Below are 27,232 nucleotides of genomic sequence, written 5' to 3' on the forward strand. Positions count from 1 at the left end.
TTACTCGCACAGTTACATAGCTTAGTATCAGTGGAAACGATCACATAGTTTCACAGCTTAGCTATTACATCTTCGCAGCATAGCTACATAGCACATCTCTATGGAATATCACCCTTATGCCAGCCTGCACAATCTACATGTGTGGGCCTAAAGTACCTATTAGAAAGTACATAAATATATTGAAGGCAAATACTATTTTAATATAAAGCCTATAAAGGAAGCATTAAAATGAAATTGCTCCGTAAATACACTTATGAATGTTATCATAGTAAAATTTGCAAATTGGCGGAGGTCCAGAGAAGCTCGTATGATAAGAGCTTCATTGAACATTAATGGTTTCTTGTTACATATGAATATTTCAAATGAACCCGATGCACCGATAATGTGAACGAATATTTGCTTTCTGTAAGGTTCGCAGAAGAAGATGGGTTTTTGGTGTGATAGTTGTTTTATTTTAAAATTTGCTTAGGATTTTTAAACCGTTTTGTTTAGCTTGGTTTTGATTTGGGTTAAATTTAGTAAAAAAAGCAACGTCACGCCTTTTATCCCCGAAGGGATAGGCAGAGGTGCTCATTACGACACGTAATGCCTGCTTTATAATGTACACTGACTTTTCACCATTTGTATTATAAGTCTCATGTTATAGGGGGTGAGCCTATTGCCATATACTGGGCACGATTCCAGACTCCGTGCTACTACTGAGAAATTATCGAAAAACCGAAAAAAGCCCAGTACCTACCAGACCCGAGAATCGAACCCAAGACACCTTGACTGGTAGTCGCTATTGAGACAACTCGACTTACAAAATAATCATAAGTTTACTACATAATAATGTTATACATATACCTCTGTACACCATCTTTTGTTAGATGGCCACTAAAAGAAAAAAAAAAAAGAAAATTACATTAAATTTTTGTCCTAACCCTCCCACTAGTAGACTGCATGTCGCCCCTCGATAAGCGGTGCACACATTATACCGTCTTAGATCTCTCGAGTTCAAGTGAACAGCCGTATTGTAAGGTCACAGGTTCATTCCGTAGTCTAAAGTAAATAGAGGTATAATTATATTGTCCTGATTTAAGTAATGGATTAAAATCTTCAATGCGGAAGCTCCGTTTTAGTGAAGTAAAAAAATTTCTTATTTACTGTTTTTGTCAGTTCTTCACGATCAACAGACCTTCAGTACTCAGCCACTGCCAGCCTCTTACTTGTCATCTTCTTAGCGGTGTCGATTGCTTACCATCTGGTGACCCGTTTGCTCGTTTACCGGCTTATACCATAAAAAAGGTCAACTGTTCTCCGACAGATTTGACCAGTTTAATGATACTTCATGCATGCACTCATCTCTCATCAACGTCTATCGTTACACCTAAATTGAATTACCAGAAAACATCTCGACGAAACAAATAAATCTCAATGCAGTATATAATAAAATTGAAAATCCAATAAAGCGAATCTTAATATCTCCCCAGACAGTCAGACACACATTGCACCCCTCCTACACATCATTTCATCTTGCTGTTACGTTTCATTTCTCATCGACTGTATTTTCTCGACTGCCTCTTTGGTCAAGCGTGACTGCTGAGCAAGAAGTCACTGGTTCAAAATCCAGGTTGGGCAAAATATTGTACTTTTTCTAGTGTTCCGAAAACCGACTATATTTTCGAGAAACTGCAACATGACTGCTAAGCAAGAAGTCTTTGGTTCGATTCCCGGATTGGGCAAAATATTAAAGATTTTCAGCGTTCCGAAAACCGATCATATGTAACCTAAGTTTCAAAAATAAAAGACCCAATTACACTTGACCCGAAAAAAGTACACCTTACTCACATTTACGAATATGATAATTACACACATACACAAAATAAATTGAATACAAAATCACAACACATTTTATCCTTACAAAGCAAATCTTCCCAATAATCTCCCCAGACAGACAGACAAGCACACATCCCCCTTCCACGTCATTTCATATCGTTACCTTTAATTCCTCACCGCATGTCTCAGTGAATTTTTATCAGTCACCAGCCAATGTTATTAGATTTCATTCAGTCTACAGATTTCCAGTATTGTCTGCGGTTCTCTCTAATATTGATTTAAGTCTTCAAACATTTTGTGTGAAGAAGTTAATTTTAGTAGTTCTACTCGTTAGATGATTTTGTGTTCTATGTAGTTACTTTTTTATTGTATTATGATATAATGGTGACAAAATTATATTATGTTATTTTGTCCAAAGGGATAGTTACAGCTGTATAATTGTTGACATTATAAGAAGACAAGGTAAAAAGTTAGAACATCGGTTAGTAAGAAGAATTCAAGACTTTGGCAGTCTTGCCGTCGACCAGTCGCTCCACTGACATGGCTACAGTCGACTTTCGTTACGTGGTAATTCGAACGAAAATATTAATTCTATGTATCCAAATAATATGACTCGTTAATTCGAACCTATTGGCAATTCTCGACAATTCGATGTTGCAAAAAGAAAGGGTTAGATAGATCTCAGGACTTGAAGAGGTCAGTACTGCCATTTTAAGGTAAATTCAAATTTCGTAATTCGGAATATTTGAAAAGTCCCTCCAATTTTGAATTAAGCAGAGTCGTCTGCAATATGAAAATATGAATTACACCTCTACCTTTTACTCGTTTTTCAAAGAATATAAATTATAATCGCATATTTAAAACACAATCCGCACCTCAACCAACAAAAAAGATCAGACAAAACATTTTCAATTAACAACCTAATCGCCTAAACAGTACACCTCATGTCCCACAATCACGCTCATACACCACAATTATGAACTTAAACAACACTCATAATGTCGCAAAACTACGTCATAGTATCCAACAGCACAACAACCTACACCAATCTACCAAAATTCTCCAAACAATTTACAACTTTAACCCTTTTCCCACAAAGACCAAATTCCCTTGGCGAAATCTGACAGATGAGGTTAACTTTATCTGCTGGTCTGTACTCCATCTATATATCCTCACGATTCCCATTACATGCGAAATTACCAGTCACCCTATGACCGTTATGTTAAGGGAACAAGGTTGATTTTGCATAAGATTTTCAAGGATTGAGACGTGTATGCCAACCTCATTCGTACGAAATTGCTGTCGACAGTTGTGGTTTTGCGATGAAGGTGTATTCTGGATGTGTTATTTTTTATGTAAATGTTATCAATGTTCTTTATGAATACGACATTATAAGTACTTAGATAAACCTACCAACAACGACAAGAACCAATGTGACTTTCTGAGACATATCTACTTTTTAAGACTATGTAGACATCACTGACAAACGATGAAGGAAAAAATCGCGACCTGTGCTTATAATTTCTAATTGTAACTTTGAATCGTCAACCCGCATTTAGCAAGCGTGGTAATTGATGCTCAAGCCTTCTTCATGCGAAAAAAGGCTTTGGTCAGCAGTGGCCACGACTTAGAAACTTCATTTACCCAAACGTAGTGTACGACAGCATCCAGTTAGGTGGCGTGACAATACCGTCGCAAAATGACTGTCAATGGTTGTTATTGGTTCGTATCCGCTAAGGGACCACAGTGGTATGGTCTATTACCAACAGTGGACGTAAACTGGGTGAGAATCACATGTATAATTTAAGTATTTACTATCTTCTACCAGCGGCTTCACCGCGCTCTCGTGGAATAAAAAGTATCTTAAGTGTAGTATTCCAGACCATAATCTACCCCAATTCCAAATTTCATCCCAATCCCTTTAGCCATTTTGACGTAATTGAGTAATGGTATTCTGAATTCGATAAAACTAGTTTTTTCAACGTTATCACTCACACGATGTACAAAATTTTGTCACTGCAACCGTAATTAAAGTGTCCTTTACTGAAAAAAAATACTACAAGAACTTATGAAGCGTCTTATTCTAGAAATGTCAACATCTTTCCATTCAGAATAAGGAGCATGCCACTTCATATCATACGGAGTACATACAAAGGTCACTCGATCATTCGTGACATGGGCATGAACGATAAACGTTCCTATATTGTTTCCTTATAAGCTTACAGTTTTTGAAACGTAATTTGACATTTTTAGGACAGAAAATGGATTGGGTATAGATGTAGATGCATTATCTGATCTTAATATAAAAGTGGCCATTTTTGATCAGATATAAAACTCTACGTTTAACTTAATATATCCAGCATGTTTTATTTTCTGTCTATCATACAACATATTGTGAGCTTATGCGTCTCATGTAATAAGGGAGATTAGAAACAAGAAAGTTACTTTATTTAAATGGCATTGTTGTTCTAGAGGTTTAACGGTGGCCTGGAGGTTAAAGACGCCTGCTTCCCATGCAAGACGGCGGGGATTCGAAATCTACCAACGGCAAATTGCCAATGTGACTTTTTCTGAGAAGAGGAGACCTTTGGTCTGCACTGGCCACTTATAGGTTGTTATGTTGGGATGTGAAATAGGAATTGAACTTGAAAAGTCGAGACTCTTAGCTCTGTAGTTCTGTTGGACTTATAACCATAACACTTCAAATTCAAACATCATACACTCCTGTCCCCAGACACATAATTGCACAGTTGACGTTTCTTTCTTCATATTACCAAGAAGATGGCAACTTCATTCAAATCATTAGTTGTGTGTTAATGCCAAGGGATGGGATGGGACTGTACGACAATTGTGGTTGAATTTACGCGACTCCGCGACGTCTGTGTAGAATTATGGTGGTGGTACTGTCATTACGAGGCTGCGGTGCAGACATGAAGAAAGATTCAGTTGTGATTGCAAAGTTAGTTGTTTTGTAAAATATTGTGTAGGAACACGTTTGTTGCTTTTTAACCGACTTCAAAAGGGGAGGTTCTAAGTTTATCCGTATGTATGTATTTGTGAGCGATTATCTCGCGTTTGGCTGAACCGATTTTGATGCTGTTTAGATATAGTAAAAGGTTTAAGCTGACTTAAAAAATGGAAGTGGTAAAAAAATTGAAGATGGTTGGTTCCCTTCATTAGAAAATGTGTTTTTATGTAAGTTGGGACACAATAGGATTTCTCTTATGTTTGTTAAAAACCATCCAGAACAACCGTTGGCTAAGACCAGCTAAAAGAAAGTTGGATTGGCATAGATAGGTTTTAAAATTTACAAGAATGGTGACGCGAATCTATACATATATTTGAGAATTGTATTTTGTCGTTATATGTCCAACAAAGTAGGATAATCTTGCTACCAATTCTGGACTCCATACTCCTATAAAAATACTGCACGGCGCTTAGCAATCCAAATTATGGTTACTCGAGCAACGAGGCAAGGTAACAAAAAACAATAACAATGGAGATCTCACTATTTCAACACAATTTACTTGGCACCCATTTAGATCATAAAGTAATGATATAAGGATACATTACATACATAAAATTGCTGAACATTATGCTATTTTGTGGTTGACTGAGGACATATCGTTTTACAACTATTACGAGTAGTTATAGACTCAAATGATTTGATGTGTTGTGCTAATGTCAGTAAACTTAACAGAGATAAACGTATACACTGTTATAGAGGTTTAAATGGACACAAAGGCAATATGAGTGGGAATAAATTTAAATTTCTGAATTTCTTTTTGTTATGGTATGAGCTGGTAAACCAGCAGAATAATCACCTGATTGTAAGTAATCGACGTCGCCCATAGACACCCAATACACTAGAGGTATTACAAGTGTGTGGCTCTGTTTGGGGGGGTTAAAATTTGAGTATTGTTAGGAATCAAGGATTGGGAAGATTGAGCCTCCGGGAACTTCAGTTAGACGACGTTGTTTCAAGTTGGTTTTCTATGAGGCCGTGGTATCACTACTGTAGAACCGGCCCATATCGAGACATAGATTTCAAAGTTCTGCAAATCCTATTAGTATTAATAACGTCTTTGCATTTAATGAAATAGTGCTTAGCAAAATGTCTACTGGCCAATATAAAGGTAATCCTACTCTGTAAAAATCTTTCCACACACCTCAATGACACAAATTCAAAAACCACACACAATTTACCGACACTCAAGCGTCCATTACACATTTTTTGTTCTAAAACAATCATGTACCAAGATAAGGCTTAGTAAAGTGACATTCACACCTATCTTACGATCTCAATGCCACACATCAAAATCGCATTTGTTCATGTGAAACTTTGTAACAATGAATTTTTTGGACTTCATTAAAATGCGCTTATACCATTACCGCTGCATGATACTCTTGTCATGTATTGTGATGTAGGTACTGTTGATGAGTGTAGAAAATGCTTGTGGGATAGAAGTTTACATGAATACACATATTTAATACTACTACTAAAATTATTGCTTTTGGTATCACTTAAGTGGGTAAAAACTTTTCAGTTGATCTGGTGAGAAATAATCACCGTAACAGCATGGAATTTGCATGCAATACCAACTGGATCAATCGCACCATGTGTGTTATGTAAAAACCTGATTTTTTTATGAGAATAATACAGAAATCCAACGGTATGGATCTTCAGTCAGAGCATCGACTCATCAGACAATATTCTCACTAAAAGAGAAAATCTAACGAATATGGAAAGATTCTAACAATTATAAAAATCCATAAACTCTGCCGAAATACTAACATCTTTACTAGACATAGTCCTGTAGCAATAAAAATGATTACCCGAAGAAAAATAAAATTAAACGTAGGTACTCTCTTTAAATTGAATGAAACGACATCTGTGGCCCGGTACTGTGACTATTTATACGCTCGGTTAACGACCCCAATTCTAGTCTCCTACTTGGAAACGAATCAACTTGTGGGCAAGGCCTGTCTTAGTTTTAGACAAAATTCAACAGATGGCGAACGGCATGGTTATAATTTTTATTTTTTGTTAGTAAGTATGTTTACTTTTGCAGTTCATCAACAGTATTTTTTATTCTATTATTCATTTCAGTTACGTTGTAATATTTTTTATTAAAGTATTTACATTCGAACGCTGCTGCCCTGGTGTTAGCGAAATCTGTGGTATCCTTAATCTAAGTTTTTAAAGGGTGGTATAAAAAATATTCTAATTTGTTATCACCGTCAGATTTTAACAATCAATAGTAAACTTTATAATCAATGTAAATTCAATATTGACATGATTTTTATCTAGATAATCTTACTTGAATATTCATGCACCTACTTTTCTTAAAGGTGGATAATCATCCAATGTCTTTTCCCGCTTTAGGCGAGACAAGAGGGATTGTCAGACTCGTACTGACTAAAAACCACCCCGTTCCAACTCCGCAGCTCCGTGGCCTACTGTACCCCTAATTGCGTTTTTTCACAATTAGCCAAAAAATTGATAATAACAGCAAAATTTCAGAAAAAAAACCTGTCTTTGTCACTTAGAGCCCAGTTCGTTCCTATCAATCATATTTTTGATAAAAAAGCTTTCACGGTAATGGACTACCTTAAACCAATGTTATCTCGAGTATCGTGTATCGACTCTTTATGAATATTCAGTAGAAATATGTACAGGTAACAGCACATATTTTTGGTGAAATATTCAATAGTAGCGATATCGAATATAATTTGGAAAGTGCAGACGAAACTAAAGTTAATAGTGTTTTTATTGAAGATATAAAAGTTATTGAAATAAATACAGATAAACTAGACGTGTTTTAAATAGTTGCACAATTTATTGATGGAATTGATAAGACCAATGATATTGAAACAGTAAAAATGGATGAATCAGATTTCGATGAATTGGATCCTAGGGCTGCGTCTAATTGGACTGAGGATTATTTAGATCAGGTATGTTGATTCTTATTCTTTTTTTTTTATAATAAATAGAAGATAGAAAGCCAAGGTTACGTTACTGTTGAAAGTTTTAAAATTGAAAATGACAATATCGAGCAACTCATTGTGTAATCCACAAAATTATTGTTTCGGATCTGGGTTTCATGTGTGTGTGAAGTTGTATGTTTGTAAACGCACCCACGACTTGACTAGGTTTGAGTGTAGGGCAACATTTAAAAAAATGGTGTATTAATATATATTCTTCTACTTTATTTAATCGTTTTATTTCATCAGATTACTTCATAGTTAAAAATAACATTTTACATATTGCATAATAATAGTTTTGTTATCAGATGGTCACTATCCTTTTATATTAAACCAAAAATCCGTTATAAGCTGTTTTTCTACAAAAAATGAGTAACAAATAAAATCAATATTCATATAGATTACTATCTGACACATAGGTGAAACCATTAGTAATATTGATACACACGATACATTTGCAGTAGACACCAATAATAGGAATATTCCAGAACATGTCCATTTTGCTTTATTCAATAAATCCCACCCAGACAATAAGATAAGATAAAAAGCACAAACTAATACAAGAGGATTAATTCATTGTCATATTGTTATTGTTTTAATTTCAGCTAGATACATCACAGCATAATTTTCCGAACACCTTATGGCACGTGAAACCACCACTCGAAATAGCTTTGAAATCATCCGCCATGCTGATTATCGGCATTACCGGAATCTTCCTAAATTCCATTATCTTGATCATATTGTTAAGAAACAAATGGCTATGGACTGCCAGTAACTATTTGGTTGGGAACTTGGCGCTGACTGATCTTCTAACACTCCTCATCTGCCCTTGGTTTATGCTCGTCAGGGATTTCTACCAGCAGTATGTTTTGAGGAATTTCGGTTGTCGATTTGAAGGCTTCTTACAAGGTTTGTAAAATACTACTTAAAATCGGGCATATATCAACTTCAGAATTTTTATTCAATGCGACTACTTGTCTGTACTTTAGAATGATAATATTTTTAATAGTACCGCAAATAAATTTCAATCGTCATAGTGTTGACCTAGTTAATTATTGATCGTTGACTAAACGATGATTAAGCTTATCCTTTCTTTTTCAGCTTCCTTCTTATTGGCAGGCGTTTGCGCGGTCTTGCTAGTGTCGTATGACCGTTTAGCAGCTGCAGCGCTTTCAGCCGATGCTCGAGTCACTATCAAAGTTGCTCCTTATTTAATTCTAGTATCATGGATTGCTTCTTTGACTGTTTCATTACCATGGGCAGTGAAAAGGGAATTTGTGGTAAGTTTGTTAAGATTTAACGTAAATCATTCTTTTTAAATGGCCGAAAGGGTAGTTAATTAACCATTCACTTCACTAGTGCCATATAGCAAATCAAATCTTAGACTCAGTTCTACTATAAAGAACTGAAAATCCCAAGTTGCTTCATCATCAACCGGAAGACATCCACTGTTGAACAAAGGCCTCCCCCTTAGTCCTTCACATAGAACGACAAACCACCATCTGCATCCACTGACACCCCACGACTCTGAAGATATCGTCGGTCCACCTAGTAGGAGGTCTGTTCACGTTACGTCTCCCGGTCCGCGGTCATCACTTTCCTGACCCAACGGCCATCAGTCCTTCAAACAACATGACCTGGCCATTGCTAATTCACACAAATTGCTGTGTTATCGAAAACAAAAATCATAATATAAAGTATTGTGGTTGAATTTTAACTAAAACTAAGATGAGTAATTTGACTATGTCCTTTAGGAGCGGCAATGGAAAAACTATGTGGAGATGTTCTGTGTAGAAGATAGGGTCCTTGGCATTTACTGGCACTTTCTACTTATGTTACTGGTTTGGCTGCCTCTCGGTGTAATGGTTGTAACGGTAAGTTGTTATTTTGCTTCTTTAATATCTGTACAAATTTGCTTTACGTTGAACCAAAACGAAACCAGAGCGCATTCGCGCTGTGGTTGGCCGGCGCTAATGAACCAACCAATCAGAGCGCCGAATGCGCTCTCGTTTTGTTTTGGTACACACTAATTTTATTAGTCTCATCTACAACTATAAACTTTCTCTCTTAATATCACTGGTAGTAAACAATATTATGTTTTAATAGAAAGCAATATGTGTGAAATCTATACCACGTGTGCACAGTATTTTTACAAGAGCAGCACAATGCAAGTGCAGTAGTATTGTTCTTATTTTGAAAAAATCAAGATAGTCTTTTGTTTTGGTTCATAGAATTACACTAAAAAATTGTAGCTAAACCATATTTTGAATAGTAATTAACTCACTTTTGTTTTTTAACTAATTATGACGTAATTCTATTCAACAGTATGCTACAATAATGTGGCGTCTGGAATGGAGTGTCCGTGAGCTCGCATCTCGCGGTGGAGGCCAGTCCATTGCTAGAGCCAGGACCAGGACCTTAAGGATTACAGCCTGTGTTCTACTGGTCAGCCTGATATGTAGGATACCATTGACTGCTTTCATATACTGGAGGAACAATTTACCAAACTATGTCAATTCGGTAAGTTGTGTTTTGCTTATCTAATGTATTTTTATGGGACAGCAAATGACAGATTACCTGATGGTGTTCAATCAGCATTTCCCAGCGTTGTTCCCCGTGAGGCCGTGATGCCTTGATTTCACTTTGTTCGGTGGCTCCCTCACTCTAAACGTATGTCCAAAGATTTTAATTTTTAGTACCTACCAAGAAAAAGCTTGTTTAAAATCACTGATCCTTCTTGTTACATAGATTTAATCTTTAGAACTTAAAACGGGATATTTGCCGGGATATTTTTTGTTTGTTAGTTTATATGAGTTTACAATATTTCGGAACTGTTTGCAAGCGCCACGATCACGGATGAACTGTTCATCCGTTCATTCTAATGATGGTACTAGTGACCATGTGAGTTTAAAAACTTATTCATAGATTTTACCTTTAAAACATACTTTCTTTTTCAGGCTGATGGTAGTTTCCAGATTATGTGGTTTGCTTGTAACTACCTTATGTACTTGAACTGTGCTATCAATCCTCTTATCTATGGATTCACTAATGCGAGGTTCAGAAAAGCTATGGACAGGACTCCTGGCGTTGCTTGCTTTAAATTTGGATCTTGGTGCTGTTTGTGTGATGTGGTAAGTGTTATTTTATTGTCATCATCTGCTCATCCTCGAGTCAATGTTCAATGTTCGGTTGCTCGATATTTAAAAAATTATGATTTAAAAAACTTGTATTTATGGAATAAACCGGTAAACGAGCAGACGGATCACTTGATGGTAAGCAATCGCCACCGCCCATGGACACTTGAAACGCCAGAGGCCTTACAAGTGCGTTGGCGGCCTTTTGGGGGTTAGGAATTGGGTTGTTAGGGAATTGGGGATTGGAAAGATTGGGAAGGAATGTATTTGAGCCTCCTTGTAAAAAAACATCACAATCTAAGTACATTCACGTGCCTTCACCAACATAGATAGACCCAAAACAAAATGGGTGGTTAGTTTAAGTACTTGTGGACGATATCTTGATTTAATCGTTCATGTACTCTGTAGATTAGATATACTTTAGTATATATAAATATACTAATATACGTTGAAAGCCATCAATGAGTTTGTTTACATTTGACCAGTCCAAGATAAATTCATGTTTGGGTTTTTACTCCATCTAGTAGAAACATAATATTATGAAAGTTTGTTTGTTTAACGGATTTCGATGAAATTTGGTATACAGACAGGGTATGAGCAGACTTGGGTGACTTTATCCCACGGGAATGCGGGTGAAGCTACTGCCGGTGGAAAATTCTGATAATAATGATTTTTATAATACATTTAGTTAAGCCAAAAATATGATTTGGAACAGTATTTTACCCTATTCAATAATATTATATTTTCAAAACTATTGTAAAGTTAGTCGAGTTTAATTGCAGAAATATGAACCTTAATGTTCTATCGTATAGGTAATTTTCTTATTATAATTTTTTGCTTCTATAAAAATATTTTTTTCATTCTAGCCCGCCAAAAAGCATGAACAAGCTCAAGAGAAGAATACAGAAAAGATCTTCGTGATAGCACATTCACCAAAACCACACAAGAAAATTTCTAAAGCACTTAAAAATATTCTACATATCAAGAAAGATACTTTGGAATTCAGCATCAAAGTTGATGAAGTTACCACAAAACCTACTAAAATAACGCCAGTAAAAACTGAACCAGCTCTTGAAAATGGAAAGATTTAAAAAATCTAAAGATCCCACAGATTATTCTACTTAACCGCTACATTTGCCTTTACTCTTCAAGGGGGATTTTCTACTAGAGATGTGCTATGTTACGTTGCTGTGGATGCGTTCTTATACATAGGCTCAGCACTGGTGGAAACTAAGCTATGTTTTTTATATGGAAAGATGCGTGCTATGGATGGCTTGCCTAGTATCGATACATCGCATACTCGAGCTGCGCATCTTACTCGCACAGGTACATTGCGGCGGCGCATCTTCATAGCATAGCTACATAGCATATCTCTGGTGGAAAAGCAGCGCATCAGACAAATGGGGCCGGAGTCTTGTATGTAGATACCCAGTGAACTAAACTTTTGTAACCGAGAAAGTGTATTTGTAAATTATTTAATTTTAGAACTCTCATGACCTCTACCTATATTGTGGTGTCTTTTTGTGTTATACATATTTTGTATTAACACTTAAAATATTATTAAATTACGACAATAATTATGACGAAGAACAATATTTATATTTAATCTTGAACATTTGTTATTTATTTCAATCATTATCCTCATAAGAATGCTGTAAATATTTTATTAAACATCAAAAAACCCACAGGACCATACAAATAGGACACATAGTATACAATTGTTACACATTCAAAAATTTATGAGTATTCAGTAGCAAATGAGTTAATCTAAGTCTCAGCTGCTGTAGTGTCTAGGAGAGAAGTCAATTCGCTGATCTTTGCTTCAAGGGTGGGCTTCATGTGAGGTTCTACCTTCAGTATATTGGTTGCCTCCTGCAGCAGCACTAGACTTTCCATCAGCTCATCCTGGAAATATACAATTTTAATTTTAGTACGGTACGTGAATTCTTTCTCTGTTTTTTTTTTATCATTATGAAAGTTACTAGTTTGCAAATAAGTGCAAACGTATCATTGGACTAAGGAAAAGGGAGGCAGAATGTACTGTATCATAATATAGTGCCAAGAATCATTCATGTCTATTACCTAAATAAATTTAAAATAAAATAAATTACTCTAAACTATAACACCCAGTACAGGACACATAATCTTAATTTTACGACAAAATAATGTTCAAATAATTTAATTTCACGTAATAAACCCACTTCATTACTAAATTCTCCAAAGCAATATTGCTGTACATTTCAACAACAAAACATTTGCAATCAAAGCAACAAATGTTAGCTTTATTTAAGAAGGTAATATCATTTTTATCATCAGTGCAATAATATATAGGACATGTTGTCATCGGGCGAACAGTTATTTTATTTGGCGAACATCCAAATCGTATCAAGATAGAATTTAGGCTATTATTATTATTTTCTACTAGCCTTTAACCACAGCTTTGCTCGCATAGATTTACGATCATTAGATGAGATTTGGCTACTTTTTTAAATCATGATGATGTCTCCCGCCCTGAATGAGGCGAGAGCGAGTGACAGACTCTTACTGACTATAAACTATCCCATTCCAATTTTTGCTTCGTATCGGATCCCCGGTAACCCTAGCGGTTGTCTGCAGACCCTAGTGTAGCTTTAGTTACTAGAGAAGAATTTTGACATAAGCAGTAAGCACCCTAAATAAAAAATATCTTCAATATTTTTGAGTAGGAAAATCTATCGAAAGATAATTATTATGTCTAGTTATTCAAATTGTTAACGTTACAATAATTAAAATAAAATTGGTTGAGAGAATAAAGCGCAAAGAGATAACAAACAAACGTACTTTTATATTGCTGAGATTAGTTAGGATTATATGAAAATGTTACAACACAGTGGTATATGTTGAAGAATAGATCGGAATGTTTAATTTAGTAGTTGAGAAAGAAATAATTATTACATGTTGCATCAGACTGAACGTGTAATTATTTTCATTGTTATTTGTTATGTGTGAAAATTACTTTAGTATCTTTTTATTATTAGAGATATGTGGTGGCCCGGAGGTTTAAGACGCCCGCTTCTAATTTACGAGGGCGCGGGTTCGGAAAGTAACTATCAGACTTTTTCCAAGCTTTATGTTTATAAGATATTATCACTTAAGATTATTAAGATCGTGGTGAAAACCACTGATGCTATCGGTGTTCCACGGTAAATTCAGGATTAACTTTAGACTTTTTTGCAGATGCACTTCCGGGCAACTGATTTATTAAGTCCAATGGTGTAAAAATATCTACGAATATACAAAAATCTGCCCAAACCCGATGAAATTAAAATGCATTTTACTAAAACACTAATCCTACCTGAGCAGCAGCCTTAGTCAGTTTTCCAGTTTCAAATTCCCTTTTAGTCTTCATTGTCATAGCAGCTTGTAGTTCTAGAAGTAGGGTTCCTCTGAACTTCGTCCAACCTGGTTCAAGTTTATCAGCTATCTCCAGCAGCTCATGGCAGAGATCTACCTTCCTTCTGAGTAGAGCGTTTGGTAGTTCTGAAAAGAATACACATTTAAAAGTTTATTTTATTGTTTCATGTCCAAATTCTGTATAACTAAAGGTAAATTGGTAATGCCATCAATGAAAGAGATTTTGAGGTAAGCGATCAGTACCGTCCTTGAACACCTTCATAGCAATATACATTATTCGCCATTGATACGAATGTTAATGAATTACTGCTCGGTTGGCGCGGTAGCTGGACAATTGTGCTGCAACGTGTAGCGGATTTGCTTCCCGCATGGACCAACTCTTCGAGTGGTCCACAAATTGTTGTTTCAGGGCTGGGTGTCATATGTATGTGAACTCGTATGTTTGTAAACGCACCTACGACACAGGAGAAAATGCTAGTGTGGGGCAACGTTTGAAAAAGAGTTTTTCTTTATACATTTTTCTTGTAAAGGATTATGCAACATATCTACTTACATATTTACTTTCCGGACAATATGAGTTCAATATGAGAATACATACATTTATCAATGTCACCAAACAACATCACATACAAGTACAAAAAGAAAATCACGAAATAAATTTTGGCATCAGAGTAATATCGTCAGCTTATTTCAATTTCCAAATTGTTTTCATCTTGATTCATTTTAATGGCAAGGTTAAGATATTAATTATAATTTCACTGATTAAACTCCTGCCATTAGTTTCTGTATGAATAGATCTGACTTGGCTTCCAGAGACAGCATTCTTGTCAGTGTTCCAATTAAAATGAGTATAGTATAAGTACTAACAGCCTGTACATAAGTTTATATACTGAGATTATGTAAGTCGTTGTAAACAACAACATGAGTGACAAACTATTTGCTGCAAAATAATTTCTGCCTCGTTGGCCGACTGCTCGCAAGTGCGACTGCCGGGCAAGGGTCAAATTATTACGGGTGTAAAGACTTGTTTCGGTTTTTAGAAAATTTCTCAGTAGTAGCACGGAGTGTGGTATTATGCCCAGTATATGGCAATAGGTTCACCCCCTGTTACATGGGACGTATTACAGAAATGGTGAAAAGTGTCTGTACATTGTACAGTGGCATTACGTGCCATAATGTGCACCTCTGCCTACCCTTTCAGGGATTAAAGGCGTGACGTTACAATAAAATTAATTCAATGTGACTAATACTGAAGTAGTATTAGTAAAGGAATATTTTAAAGTAAAAAAATATTTCACTGGCGATAACTATGAAACTAACTAAAACTATAATGATAAATTAACTGTGAAAAGTATGTAAATCCAGATGTTACCGATACATACATTGTTTACAAAATCGTAAAAGCGTGAGTGAGATCTTGTATCTAGCTTGTTAGTCTGAAGATTTAAAAGCAATCAATTCTAATTGGGGTTAACAACACGCAATATAAATAAACGTTATTCTCTGGATCTATTTTAACAACAAACACTATACCTGTCAAGCTATATCCTTTATAGTTCCCATATATTTGTACCAATGCCAACTTGGCTTGCACTACTAAATGGTTGCTAGGATGTAATGTCTGGCTGTACTTCTCAATGAACTCTTCGAACTGATTCGGATCCGTCTTATTCAGTCGCTGAAGATCTTGTTTCAAGGCGTTATTTCCCCACACCATCTGTTTGCTCAAAATAAAATGTTCGCATTTCTCACATTTCCATGGCGCGGTTTCATCCAACGGATTTGTTGACAACAACATTGCACCACGCCATTCAACATTCGGAGCGAAAGCGCTGTTGCAAACTGAACAGTAAATGTTCCCTAAATGTGTACCAAATTCCGTTGGATCCTTGCATCTGTCACATTCACAATCGAAGTATTTGTTTGTCTGTAAATGCTTCCGCCTATCCAAAGTTCCCCATAAACTCTGTGTGTACGTTGTTGTTATCAGATCTCCTTTAGATATCGGCATCGTCGCTATCATAGCCATATGGTAATCGTCACCTATAAATATATGCCTCGTATTAGCTTTACAGCTATGGTCCATCATCGACGCTGTCAAATAAATAGCACGCAGTCTCGTAGACCCATCCGGTGATCTTACATCGAAAGCATTTGTATCAAATATAGACGCGACCTTCAATATTGTTTCTTCATCGAAAGGCAATCCAAGCACTTGAACTATGAACGTCACCAAATTAGCCTTTAAGACTGTATACAGAGGGGTGTTTATCCTGTCTTCCAAATGGGATTCGAGATTCATTAAATTTTCATATTGAAGTGGGTTAGACGTACTCATCAATAGCACTCTAAGAGGCGAAATAACACAGTAAGCCGCTTGAATTTTATTGGGGCCTTGGTATTTTATATCACATTTATACTTCCTGTCAGTCATGGCTTTGCACTCCGGTTTGTGGACATCAGCAGCTTCGCACTCCGGACCACACATCGGCCAATTGCACTTTGAACATTTATAATAATCCCAGTTGTTATTAACTTCTTGAGGGTCCAGGTTTTTGCCGCATGATAGACAGATAGTTGGGCAGGAGATCCTTGGTCCTATGATGGCAGGTTTCTCTCTGAGGATCATTTCACCTTGTTGTATGTCTCTTGTGGCGACCATGTGTCGTCCCAATGTGTCTGAGTATTGAATCTTGAAAGCGCAACATTTGAACTTGTGGCCTTCTCTCCATCCTAGTTTCTGGTGTGGTCTGGAGCAGTAATATACCAGTTTACATCCTCCACAGATCTGGTTCGCGGGTTGTTGGCACACCTCGCAGGTCGGCATCACGCGAATTTTTAAGGCACTGCTGACTAGGCCGCGATGCACGCCCGCTCCGCTTGCTATCAAACACAATACTCGTTCTAAATAGACACGCATAATTAACAAGACTGTAAAGATTCGGGAACAGTGCCAACAGAGTTGAGTATTAATGCTATTGTAGAACATACGGCTGCTCTTTGAGTAGTAATTATTATTTTAATAAATTCGTTATTTAGGACTTCTTATTGTGTATTTCTTTTACTTTAATTTGCTACTGATATTTTGTATATTTATTTAACTGTACTGTTATATTTATAATTTTTCTTCTAAATCCAATATAGTTTGGCGTAAAACTATAGTTTTAAGTAAACGGAATTGTAACAGACAGGTAGGTCACTCTGGTTTTTTTTCGGCTTTCCGGCTGCCAATATTATCTTGATTTATTAACTTTTCTGATCGATAAACCTTTCTTATAGGTTTTGAATGAATTTCAAAATTATTCATTCTTCAATAAGTGAGTAAATGTAAATCTCTGATTTAGCTTTCATTCGGTAGACTTGTACAGCAAAGTACTTTAGTTGTTAGCGTATTGATTCATATGTTTTTAAATTCTGTTTTGAAAAACTTATTAACCAATATTATGAAATAATGATTTTTCATAATATTGGTATATATATATATTGGGAAATAATGATTTTTCATAATATTGGTACTTTAATAAGCTCAATCAATCAATACAAAAAGAGAAACTAACACAATTTAACATAAATTATCAGAACTAAACAATATTCTTTGGCCCTTTGTCGAGATCAAGCTAGGAATAAAAAGATACGTTTATCATTTTATCTCAACCAAACAAAAGGAATTCTATTTACTTTATATTTAAAATAAATATATTTTTCAGTATGAAAAAAATATTTTATTTTTTTTTATGATATTAAAGCAAAAAAAAAACAACCATGATAAAAATTATAAAACGAACGTGTACAACAAGTCTTAGAACAGGCTGAGATGAGAAACAGCTGTTATGGTGTGGAACAGAAAATTTGGCATTACAACGATTGGCTTCATAGCATGCAGGCCATCCGACGGATACAAAACTGTAAGTAATATTAGGAATATGGGTGAAAATATACTAAAAACTAGATGAACGAACTAAAAAATGGTAGAAAAATTCTAGTAACTAAATTGGTGTGGTGTCAAACATGTAGTGTAAGTGAATTCACATTTTTTTGATTTCTATTATGAACTGGTATGAATTAATATTACAAATATTTATGTTCAAACGTGTTTTGGTAAGTATTGACTGATAATATTTATATCCAAGGTTCATACTTCGGTTGTGTGCATAGCTATAGATATTCATTACATTTTATCCTCTCAACATTTTCATTTAGCTTTTCTCATACGCTATGACGCTTTACATTTTACTAGTCAATATTTTGATGGAATCTTAAGCAATGAGAAAATCATCCAATGATATAGGAAAGATCCCAGGTTCCAGACACTTTGATCATTTAATTTCCAATCACTGCTAATACCTAAAATTTATAGCATAACTAGTAAAAAAATAGTAGGTAAGTAGTAAGAAAAAAGTAATAGGTACACGGTAAATACTGCATTTGCCACCGTTACATTCTATAAAGAAAAAAAATATTATTTTATAACCGTTCTCACTATTATAAATCTGAACAAGAAACGATTACCTACTAGAATAAAACATGAAGACATTTAAACAAATTAGAATAATAACACTAATTTCTTCATTAAAAGAGATCATATTACAACAAACATTTAAACGACACGATTATTCTTCTAATACTACAGCGAAAATTACTGCAAATCGTCTTAAAAAAGTCGCACAAATCAAGATAATGCTCACTATAATGTTTTAACATAAAACGTGGAATGTTTTTTTTAGTTCATTCACATATACGAGTGTTACGCAATGAAAAGCTATAGGTAGGTAGTCAGTCATACATAGAACGGACGGCAGTAGCCCGTGCGCAACATTGCTTGTTATAAGTTTTCCAGTTTTCAGGAAAAATATTAAAAAAGTGACAAAAATTTTTTGTGACATAAGTGATTTTTTGGGAATATTTTTTTCTAAACACGAGTGAGAAAATGTGAGTATAGAAATTGTGTTCAGTTTAATCAGGCTGGAATATAATTTAGCTTGTACAGAACGTCCGAATGTAGAATAGAGCTAAAATAAAAATATTATTTTATTTAACCAAAAGCGTCTAAGATTGCTTACAAAATGTTTAATTTATGATGATAGAAATTCCATATCAAATGACAGATTGAGTAAAAATGTTCAAGACAAAGTAAAGGGTAATTATAAACTATTAGCTAATATAAAGATTATGTATGAAAATGAAAGCAAAATCTAGAATATAAATTACAAGGCATCAGATTCGTGTCTAGGTCTTCTCGATTTACTGCCAATGTGACGTCATCATCATAAAGAGGGCTTGCACCGAAATAGAAACTATAAACAATTGTATTTCCACCGATTGAGAACAATGGTTTTGATGTAATTTAATTATTTGATGTTGGAAATAAATGTACAGAGAATAAAATTAAATCTAATGGTGGTCACATTTCCAATAACCTGATCGATCTATGTCTAAATCGCCTGACAAGCGTGGACAATAACCGGAGTTGCGGACTACCTAGCGGGTTTACCGGGGCTCCAACTCGAAAAACAGAAATGGGAACGGGGTGGTTTTTAGTCAGTAAGAGTTTGGCACCCCCACTCGCCTCGCGAGACGCAAGACGGGAAAAGTCATTGCATGATCTTCCCTCTCAAAAAAAGCGTGTGCTGCGGAATGTGGCCTATTTTAGCAGAGAAAGTATTTGTGAGAGCTTATGTACATGTAGATGAAGATATGTTTTAAGACGATAGGTTTGTTTCAAAAGTAATATAGATACATAATTGCATAACAGTTGCACATCATGTAGGTATTAGATGGTAATTGAATGTACATGAACATAATTAGGCAATGATAGAATTCTCGATGATAATTATGTGTTGTTATAATCAGATTGAATCATGCTATGATCAGAAATCTTATGCTTACCTACGTATTTCTAGACATAAAATAGTTTAGAAATAAGATCTGGTTCTGATATGCACCGAATATTTGAGAAACTAAATTAAATCGAACTATGATTTACGAGACTCGAGTTCCACTGGTTGGAATTTGTGTTGAAATCATTCGCATTAAAACGAGCAAGAAATTAGAACAACATGCTGACCTACATATTAGCATAGAAAAAGCAAACATAGTTTTAAACGATCCTCTAAAAGCAACACATGATGGAAATGACATAAATATCACCAACCGTCCATGACAGTCTACTGCTGCAATATGTGTTTCTTCTACTTAAGAAGAGTTTGTCATAAGTTCCACGCTAGGCCGATGGGGTAAAGATCGGACTTTAAAAGGTTCTGATTTTTTTATATATTTTATGGGTCGACGTTTAGCCGTTATCTCGCCTGGTGGTAAGTGATGATGCGGCCTACGATGGAGCACGTCTGCTCATGAGCAACCTATTTATCAGATAGGTATCAGATTTATCAGATAACGCAGCTGAACCATCTCCACTAATAATAAGTAATCTGCTATCATAATCACACCCACGGAAAATGTACCGGTGGTAACATAATAATATACTCTAGTCTATCGTCAATACACGGTTCAAATTTCATACACATGTTAATCATAATGTTAATCTACCAACGGAAGAAACAACTTTTAAAAAAACTGAAAAGAATGCAAAAGATGTTTCCGAAGAACTGACGTTTATCAGATATGTGCCAAAAATAGACGAGAGTAACCCATTTAAACGGCCGCTCCATGGAAAAGTGGTGCATTTGCCAAATGTAATTTATGTTTGGACAGAGAAAATGTTCGAGTAAATTTATTGCAGCTATACGACCGTCATGTTTTACGTTTGTACCGGCTTTCATTTCATCTTGTGTTATTAAGTTTATTACTGGACAAATCGTTAATATTAAACGTTGCGCTGTACGTTTCGCATCGTGAAATAAATTTTTGTGTCAAAGAAATTCATTTAATAACGAGTGGTGGATTTTTGAAATGCCAATTTCTTTTATTGATGATCTGAATAATTTTGATGTACGAATGGTGTCTATATATTTTGACAAGTGATCGTATCCTAGAACCAAGAACGAAATTTTGGTTCCAATTCCAGAAAAGTACGTTATTCCTTGGGCGATTGGGCGAACTCGACAAGTTTCATTCCATGTGAGGCTCATATTCATGAGCAGTATTCCGCGACAATCGCTGCGTCCGATAACATAATAATTATATTTAATTATAATCTAAGATGAAATATTTATTTAATTACATACATAACATATTTGATATCTAGGTACATTGCATATAGTTTGAAATTATAGATTTGGTCTTGACAGTGTCATTCTGATAAGCTCCAAAATAAAGCAAAGATTTTAAAACAATAATAAAGCAATTATTACATTTAATGCTAAAATTAACACAGCTAATGAGTTAATTATGGTAACTAGTTTCTAATAAATAAATAGGGCTGGCAATGGTAGAGGCCAATGCTCCAATAATTGCAGTCTTGACATCGATTTGATTAACTAAAGATGATCGTAGTGAGGGCTGCCAACTTGTCTTCATTGACAAATGTGTCGATTAGTGGAGATTTATTTGGAGCATGTGTTACAGTAACTACTTTAGTTTTAATTATTGTATATTTCCTAATAAATTCTTTTAGGAATGCATGAATACATGGGACTTATAACACTAATGGTGAATAGTGGTTATACATTGTATAGCGGCATTACGTGTCGTAATGTGCACCCTGCCTACCCCTTCGGGGATAAAAGGCGTGACGTTCCATTATTCTTTTAGGAATTTATCACTACTAGTGGTCGCCTAGTGGTCGAAATTCGACCATATACAATTTAATTTACAATACCACTTAACATACGTTCAAGGATAATTTTTATTTAACTCAAACTCAAACAAACTCTTTTATAAAACTCTATTCATATGAGACGTCAGAATATCATCGCAATGTCTATTGATTTTGACGTTTTGTCAAACACGATCAGATACTATGCATGTGTGTGTAATGTTTTATTTAATGATTTAATGTACTTTATAAGCATTATTTTTGAAAAATATTAGCGTTCTTCACTTCTCCTACACATAAACTATAAGTGTACCAAATTTTATGCTCCTACGTCCGCGCAATTTTCGTAAAAAGCGGTCCAAAGTTTTTGCATCACGTATTAATATATAGATATAGATTGATTAATTATGTATGATTTTACAGCAAAATGGAGCAACAAAACGGTGCCAATGATTTGCCTTACGTGGTAAGTTACTCTGAATAGTTAATTCATTATTAAAATAATATCATTAACTTTATTCTTGACATTATGGAAAGGAAATAAATTGTACTGGTATATCGAGTTTCCGATTAAAATAATGCTGTAAGTTGTACACATCTTATCATACAGAAAGAAAAATTGTTCATCACGCATTATTTAGTACAACGACATCTACCGAATCTTTTATGAACCTCTCAGTAATCCCTTTGCTCCCCTTTGGTCCTTTTGTACGCAATGTAGCTGCTGCATGCATGCTACGTTTTAAATTCTTTATGAAGTGTCTAGATGGCGTTCTATTCAAAATACAGCCCAAAATTTATTTTATTCTACTTTTAATATTTTATCCTTAGATAACAAATATGTATAGCAAAATTTATAAGTATCTAACATAATATCTCATTTAATAATTCCAGGTTCATACTTCTGAAGAACTAGGAAAATACCTCGTCGCCTCACGGGACCTGACTCCAGGTGATCTGGTGCTGACTGAAAGACCACTGGTTTTTGGTCCTAAAGGCATGCTGGACCCTGAGGAAGTCATGCCTTGCGTTGGTTGCTACAAGCCCGTGTTGACTGAAGCTGGAGAGCGGTGTGCTAAGTGAGTCATTTTATTTTAATTTTACGAGGGAAGGGAAACAAAAAATTATCATAATTATAAACTTTTCAAGTAAATGTTGTATTTAAGGTTCGGCTTTAGCTATAAGCGGCAAAAATTTAAACAGAATTAGTCCTTTTTACATTTTCATTCTTTTATTTCTACTGCAAACAAGTGTTTGCTTTTATACAGCACATCTTCCCTAAATAATATTATTATGAAAAATAAAAATTTACATTCAAACTTTTCCACAGATGCGGATGGCCAGTTTGTTCAGGAAACTGCTCAGGGTTAAAAGACCCAAGGCATCATGCTGCTGAGTGCGAGATTCTCAGTCTGAGATCAGAATGTGCGCTCAATGATATGGCTGATTACTACAGGTAATACGATTAGTCTGTTTTTTTTTTTATGGAACTCGCTGCCGCCCATGGACACTTGAAACACCAGAGGCGTTAAGAATTTAAAGGTTGTTGGATTGGGAAAAGGGGAATTGGGCCTCCAGTAACCTCACTCACACAACGAAACACAACGCAAGCATTGTTTACATTTAATTAAATTAAATTAATTAATTTCAAGTAATACAATTAATTACACCCCATTCCCAGTTCATTTTAAAAAACATCCAAAAGTTGTGTGGAAGAATTTGACGTGTGTGATAGGGTGGGTCAAAAAATTTTTTTTTAAGTTACCGATTTCTAATAGCGAAAATATGTTGAAGTTAGGTATCATTATAAACCCTTTAAAATATTATTGAAATATTTTAAGTGGAACAGCCCGCGCAACACAGTTGAAATTTTGAAAAAAATAGTTCAAGTACCCACTTTTACACCTTAAGTTACATGTTTGATGTTGAGTTTATTTTAATGTTTTACAAATTATCGATTGAAATACACGTTATTTTTGCTATATAAATTGTGTTGTTTGCTAAAAGAAGATTATTTTAGGAAAGTACTATTCATGAATTCATGTATAAAAGTGGTTATTTTCTTGTGAAATTGTAAATTAAGTATTTTTTGTTTTAGAAACTGGAAATATTTTTTTCCCGTAGTAAAATTAGTCACAAAGGGAACCAAAACCAAGGGAACCAACAAGCAAGTAGTTATTGAAGAACACATTTCTGTAATTAGAGAACCGGAGTCCATTTATGTAGGGTATGCGACGCCATCACAAGGAACTGCAAAAAATATTGAGATGTCTTCTTTTCTCTAAAAATATTAATACCGAAGACCTCTAGGCTATTGGATGCGATGAAACAGTGACAAATACGGGTAAATTTAGTGTTGTCATCAGGCTATTTGAAAAAAGACTTCAGAGACCTTTGCAATGGATAGTTTGCATGCTGCATTTAAATGAACTGCCTCTGAGACATTTGTTGGATTATATGGGCGGTAAAACTTCTGGTCCATCTACGTACAATGGTCCTATTGGTAAGCTGCTGGATAAGTGTGAAACGCAAGCTATAGTTGAGTTTGAGTCAATACCAAGTCAATTATAAACGCTAAAACCGAATGACTTAAGCACAGACCAAAAATATTTGTACGAAATCACATCAGCTGTAATTACTGGAAGTTGTTCTGATGATTTAGCAAATAAATCACCTGGAATCCTACACATGCCCGTTGGTTGACTAAAGCAAACCGGATCCTGCGTCTTTACATTTCTACTCCAACACCATCAACTAATTTAATTATTTTGGATCAATATATTGTTAAAATCTATGCCCCCTTGTGGTTCCAAATAAAAACACACTCATCGTGAAAAGATGGGTCACGGTATCTTTGAAAATTGATTGAAAGCTCGCGCTTCCTATCAAGTGAATTAAAATCAATCATAGATTTACTTATGGCGATGTTAACAGACACAGAAAAGCATATCAGAGAACTTGCAGCTCGGAGAATTCTAAAGGCGCGTAATTCACCTACAATGGGGAAACTACCACGCACTTTTGAAATGCCTAAACTTAATTTCGATGCTAAATGTTGTATTGATTTAATAAACTGGCAAGAAACCTACTTTGATCCACCTATTCTAAGAAATCAAACGAATGACGAACATATTCAGATTATAAAGAAAAAGTGTGATAAAAGGATGTTGTTTATTAGGCTGCCTTGCCATACGTAAGCAGTTGAAAGAAGTGTAAAGGTAGTAACAGAAGCTGCAATGGCGGCATGTGATGAAAAAACAAGAGATGGTGTGATTCATGCAAAACTTGCTTCAAGGAAAGTTATGCCAAAATTCGATAGTAAGCAGGACTTTTTGAACAAAAACAAATAATTTTTTGATAACTTTTAATGAGTGATTGTTTAAGTTTTATAGTTTAAACGTTAATATATGTATTTTTCTCAATATTTCTTATAATTCGATAGTAATTTAAGAAATTTCTATTAAAGAACTATTGACATTACGTAATACGTGTTTTTTCAAAAAACTAAAAATTTCATTGCGCATGCGCGGGCTGAAGATGAATGTTTGTTTCTTCGTTTTTTCGCTTAAACGACTTATAATAGTATACTACAACATAATATAACTATTAGAATTCGATTCACAAACTTTATTTTTTTTCCATACTAAAGTGACCCACCCTACTGTGTGATAAAACCGTCCATTGTACTCAATTTACTATTACAATGTATATGGAATAAAGTATAAACTGTAAATAATTACTAACTTTTTTTGATGACGGAGAAAACTTTCAATGCGCCTGGTGCGGTTTTACTTTATCAATATTTTTTTTTAATTTTCAGACACGATGCCCTACTTCCATTGAGGTGTGTGCTTCTACAGAAGACAGATCCTGAGGGTTGGAAGAATTTATTGGAAATGCAATCGCATATGGAATGTCGGACACCTGGAACAGAAGCTTATGAGTAAGTGAATTGTTAAAACTAATTTTATTAGGCATCAAAACTCTGAATTCTACAATACTTTCTGCAAATAAATGAGATTTAAAATTAATGTAGTAATCGCCATCGTTTACACGTTACAGTGAGGCGAATGAATTCATCGTCGAATATCTAATGAACAACTTCGTGAGCAAACTCGATGAGAAACAGAAGAAGGCGTATGAAATTACTGCAGAATTACTTCACAGAATATGCGGAATCATTGATACGAATGCTTTAGAAATACGTTTGCCACAAGGATCTGAACTGAACGCTCTATACGCGGAGACTTACAAAATGGAACATAGCTGTGTTCCTAACACTAAACATACTTTCAATCTTTCACCAAAAGATAGGAAAGATTTGTACAAGATAACAATCAAAGCCGTTGTACCAATACTAAAAGACAACCACATATCGACAATGTACAGCCACGCACTATGGGGAACTCAAGCAAGAAGACAGCATTTGAAAGACACAAAATACTTCGCTTGTCAATGCCCAAGATGTAGCGACCCTACTGAATTAGGTACTTATTTAAGTGCAATGAGATGTTTAGGTGATGGCAATAACCCGTGCGATGGAATCCATCTACCAAAGGATCCTTTAGATGATGAAACAGATTGGTCTTGCAACAAATGCCCAGCTAAAGTAAGCAATATGCAAATAAATATGGTCATATCACAAATGGGAGAAGATGTTGAAAACGTTCTGATGATGGGTGGATCAGTAACTGTCTTGGAAAACCTTCTATTTAGACTATCAACCTTTTTGCATCCGAATCATTATCACATGTATACGATTAAACATTCATTAGTGCAGTTATATGGAAGACAGCCGGGTTATACGTCGAAGGAGATTTTAGAAAAGAAAATTAAAATGTGTAGAGAACTTATAGCTGTGACAAAAACTTTAGACCCGGGTAATGCTAGACTAAGTTTATACAACAGCGTGTTGCAGCATGAACTACATTCTGCTCTAGTCATGAAGTTCAAGAATGGTGTAAAGGATGAAGAGGTGAAACCTCTACTAACTGAAGCTAAACTAGCAGTTGAAGATGCATTAAATTCTCTTAAAGATGACATGGAAGAAGTTTCTGGTAAAAAACTACAATCTGTCATTGAAGAGAGCAAACATGAATTTGAGAGGTTATGTAAACAAAAGAATCTGGAGATCTGATGAACATAGTTAATCTAATAAAGTTGTTTTTTATTTTTATTTTAGAGTATT

The 27,232-nt window shown here is 35.0% G+C and overlaps 3 protein-coding genes across 5 annotated transcripts; 2 read left to right on the top strand and 1 right to left on the bottom strand.

Annotated features, from left to right (window-relative positions):
• Nucleotides 1-7,433: 7,433 nt before the first annotated feature.
• Nucleotides 7,434-12,422, top strand: LOC118271902 (G-protein coupled receptor 54). Its single transcript, XM_035588163.2, has 7 exons — nt 7,434-7,773; nt 8,409-8,712; nt 8,905-9,083; nt 9,558-9,677; nt 10,129-10,323; nt 10,761-10,934; nt 11,804-12,422. The coding sequence occupies exons 1-7, from the start codon at nt 7,702-7,704 to the stop codon at nt 12,026-12,028; spliced, it is 1,269 nt and encodes a 422-aa protein (XP_035444056.2). The 5' UTR covers nt 7,434-7,701; the 3' UTR covers nt 12,029-12,422.
• Nucleotides 12,423-12,585: 163 nt separating this feature from the next.
• On the bottom strand, nt 12,586-17,265 carry LOC118271901 (SET domain-containing protein SmydA-8). Its single transcript, XM_035588162.2, has 3 exons — nt 15,864-17,265; nt 14,272-14,456; nt 12,586-12,842 (listed from the first exon to the last, which is right to left on the bottom strand). Exons 1-3 carry the CDS (start codon nt 17,248-17,250, stop codon nt 12,705-12,707), a joined length of 1,710 nt encoding a protein of 569 aa, XP_035444055.2. The 5' UTR covers nt 17,251-17,265; the 3' UTR covers nt 12,586-12,704.
• An 891-nt stretch (nt 17,266-18,156) lies between these two features.
• LOC118271892 (SET domain-containing protein SmydA-8) lies at nt 18,157-27,220 on the top strand. 3 transcript variants are annotated; one of them, XM_035588151.2, is made up of 6 exons: nt 18,157-18,235; nt 22,468-22,510; nt 22,939-23,123; nt 23,375-23,500; nt 25,865-25,987; nt 26,107-27,220. In XM_035588151.2, the coding sequence occupies exons 2-6, from the start codon at nt 22,472-22,474 to the stop codon at nt 27,179-27,181; spliced, it is 1,548 nt and encodes a 515-aa protein (XP_035444044.2). In that variant the 5' UTR covers nt 18,157-18,235; nt 22,468-22,471; the 3' UTR covers nt 27,182-27,220. The 3 variants fall into 3 exon arrangements, with proteins under 3 accessions (XP_035444044.2, XP_035444046.2, XP_035444045.2); XM_035588153.2 differs by lacking the exon at nt 18,157-18,235 and adding an exon at nt 18,410-18,428; XM_035588152.2 differs by lacking the exon at nt 18,157-18,235 and adding an exon at nt 19,089-19,259.
• Nucleotides 27,221-27,232: the final 12 nt, after the last annotated feature.

The sequence above is a fragment of the Spodoptera frugiperda genome, chromosome 5, assembly GCF_023101765.2.
Source record: "Spodoptera frugiperda isolate SF20-4 chromosome 5, AGI-APGP_CSIRO_Sfru_2.0, whole genome shotgun sequence".
In the NCBI taxonomy this organism is placed as follows: Eukaryota; Metazoa; Arthropoda; class Insecta; order Lepidoptera; family Noctuidae; genus Spodoptera; species Spodoptera frugiperda.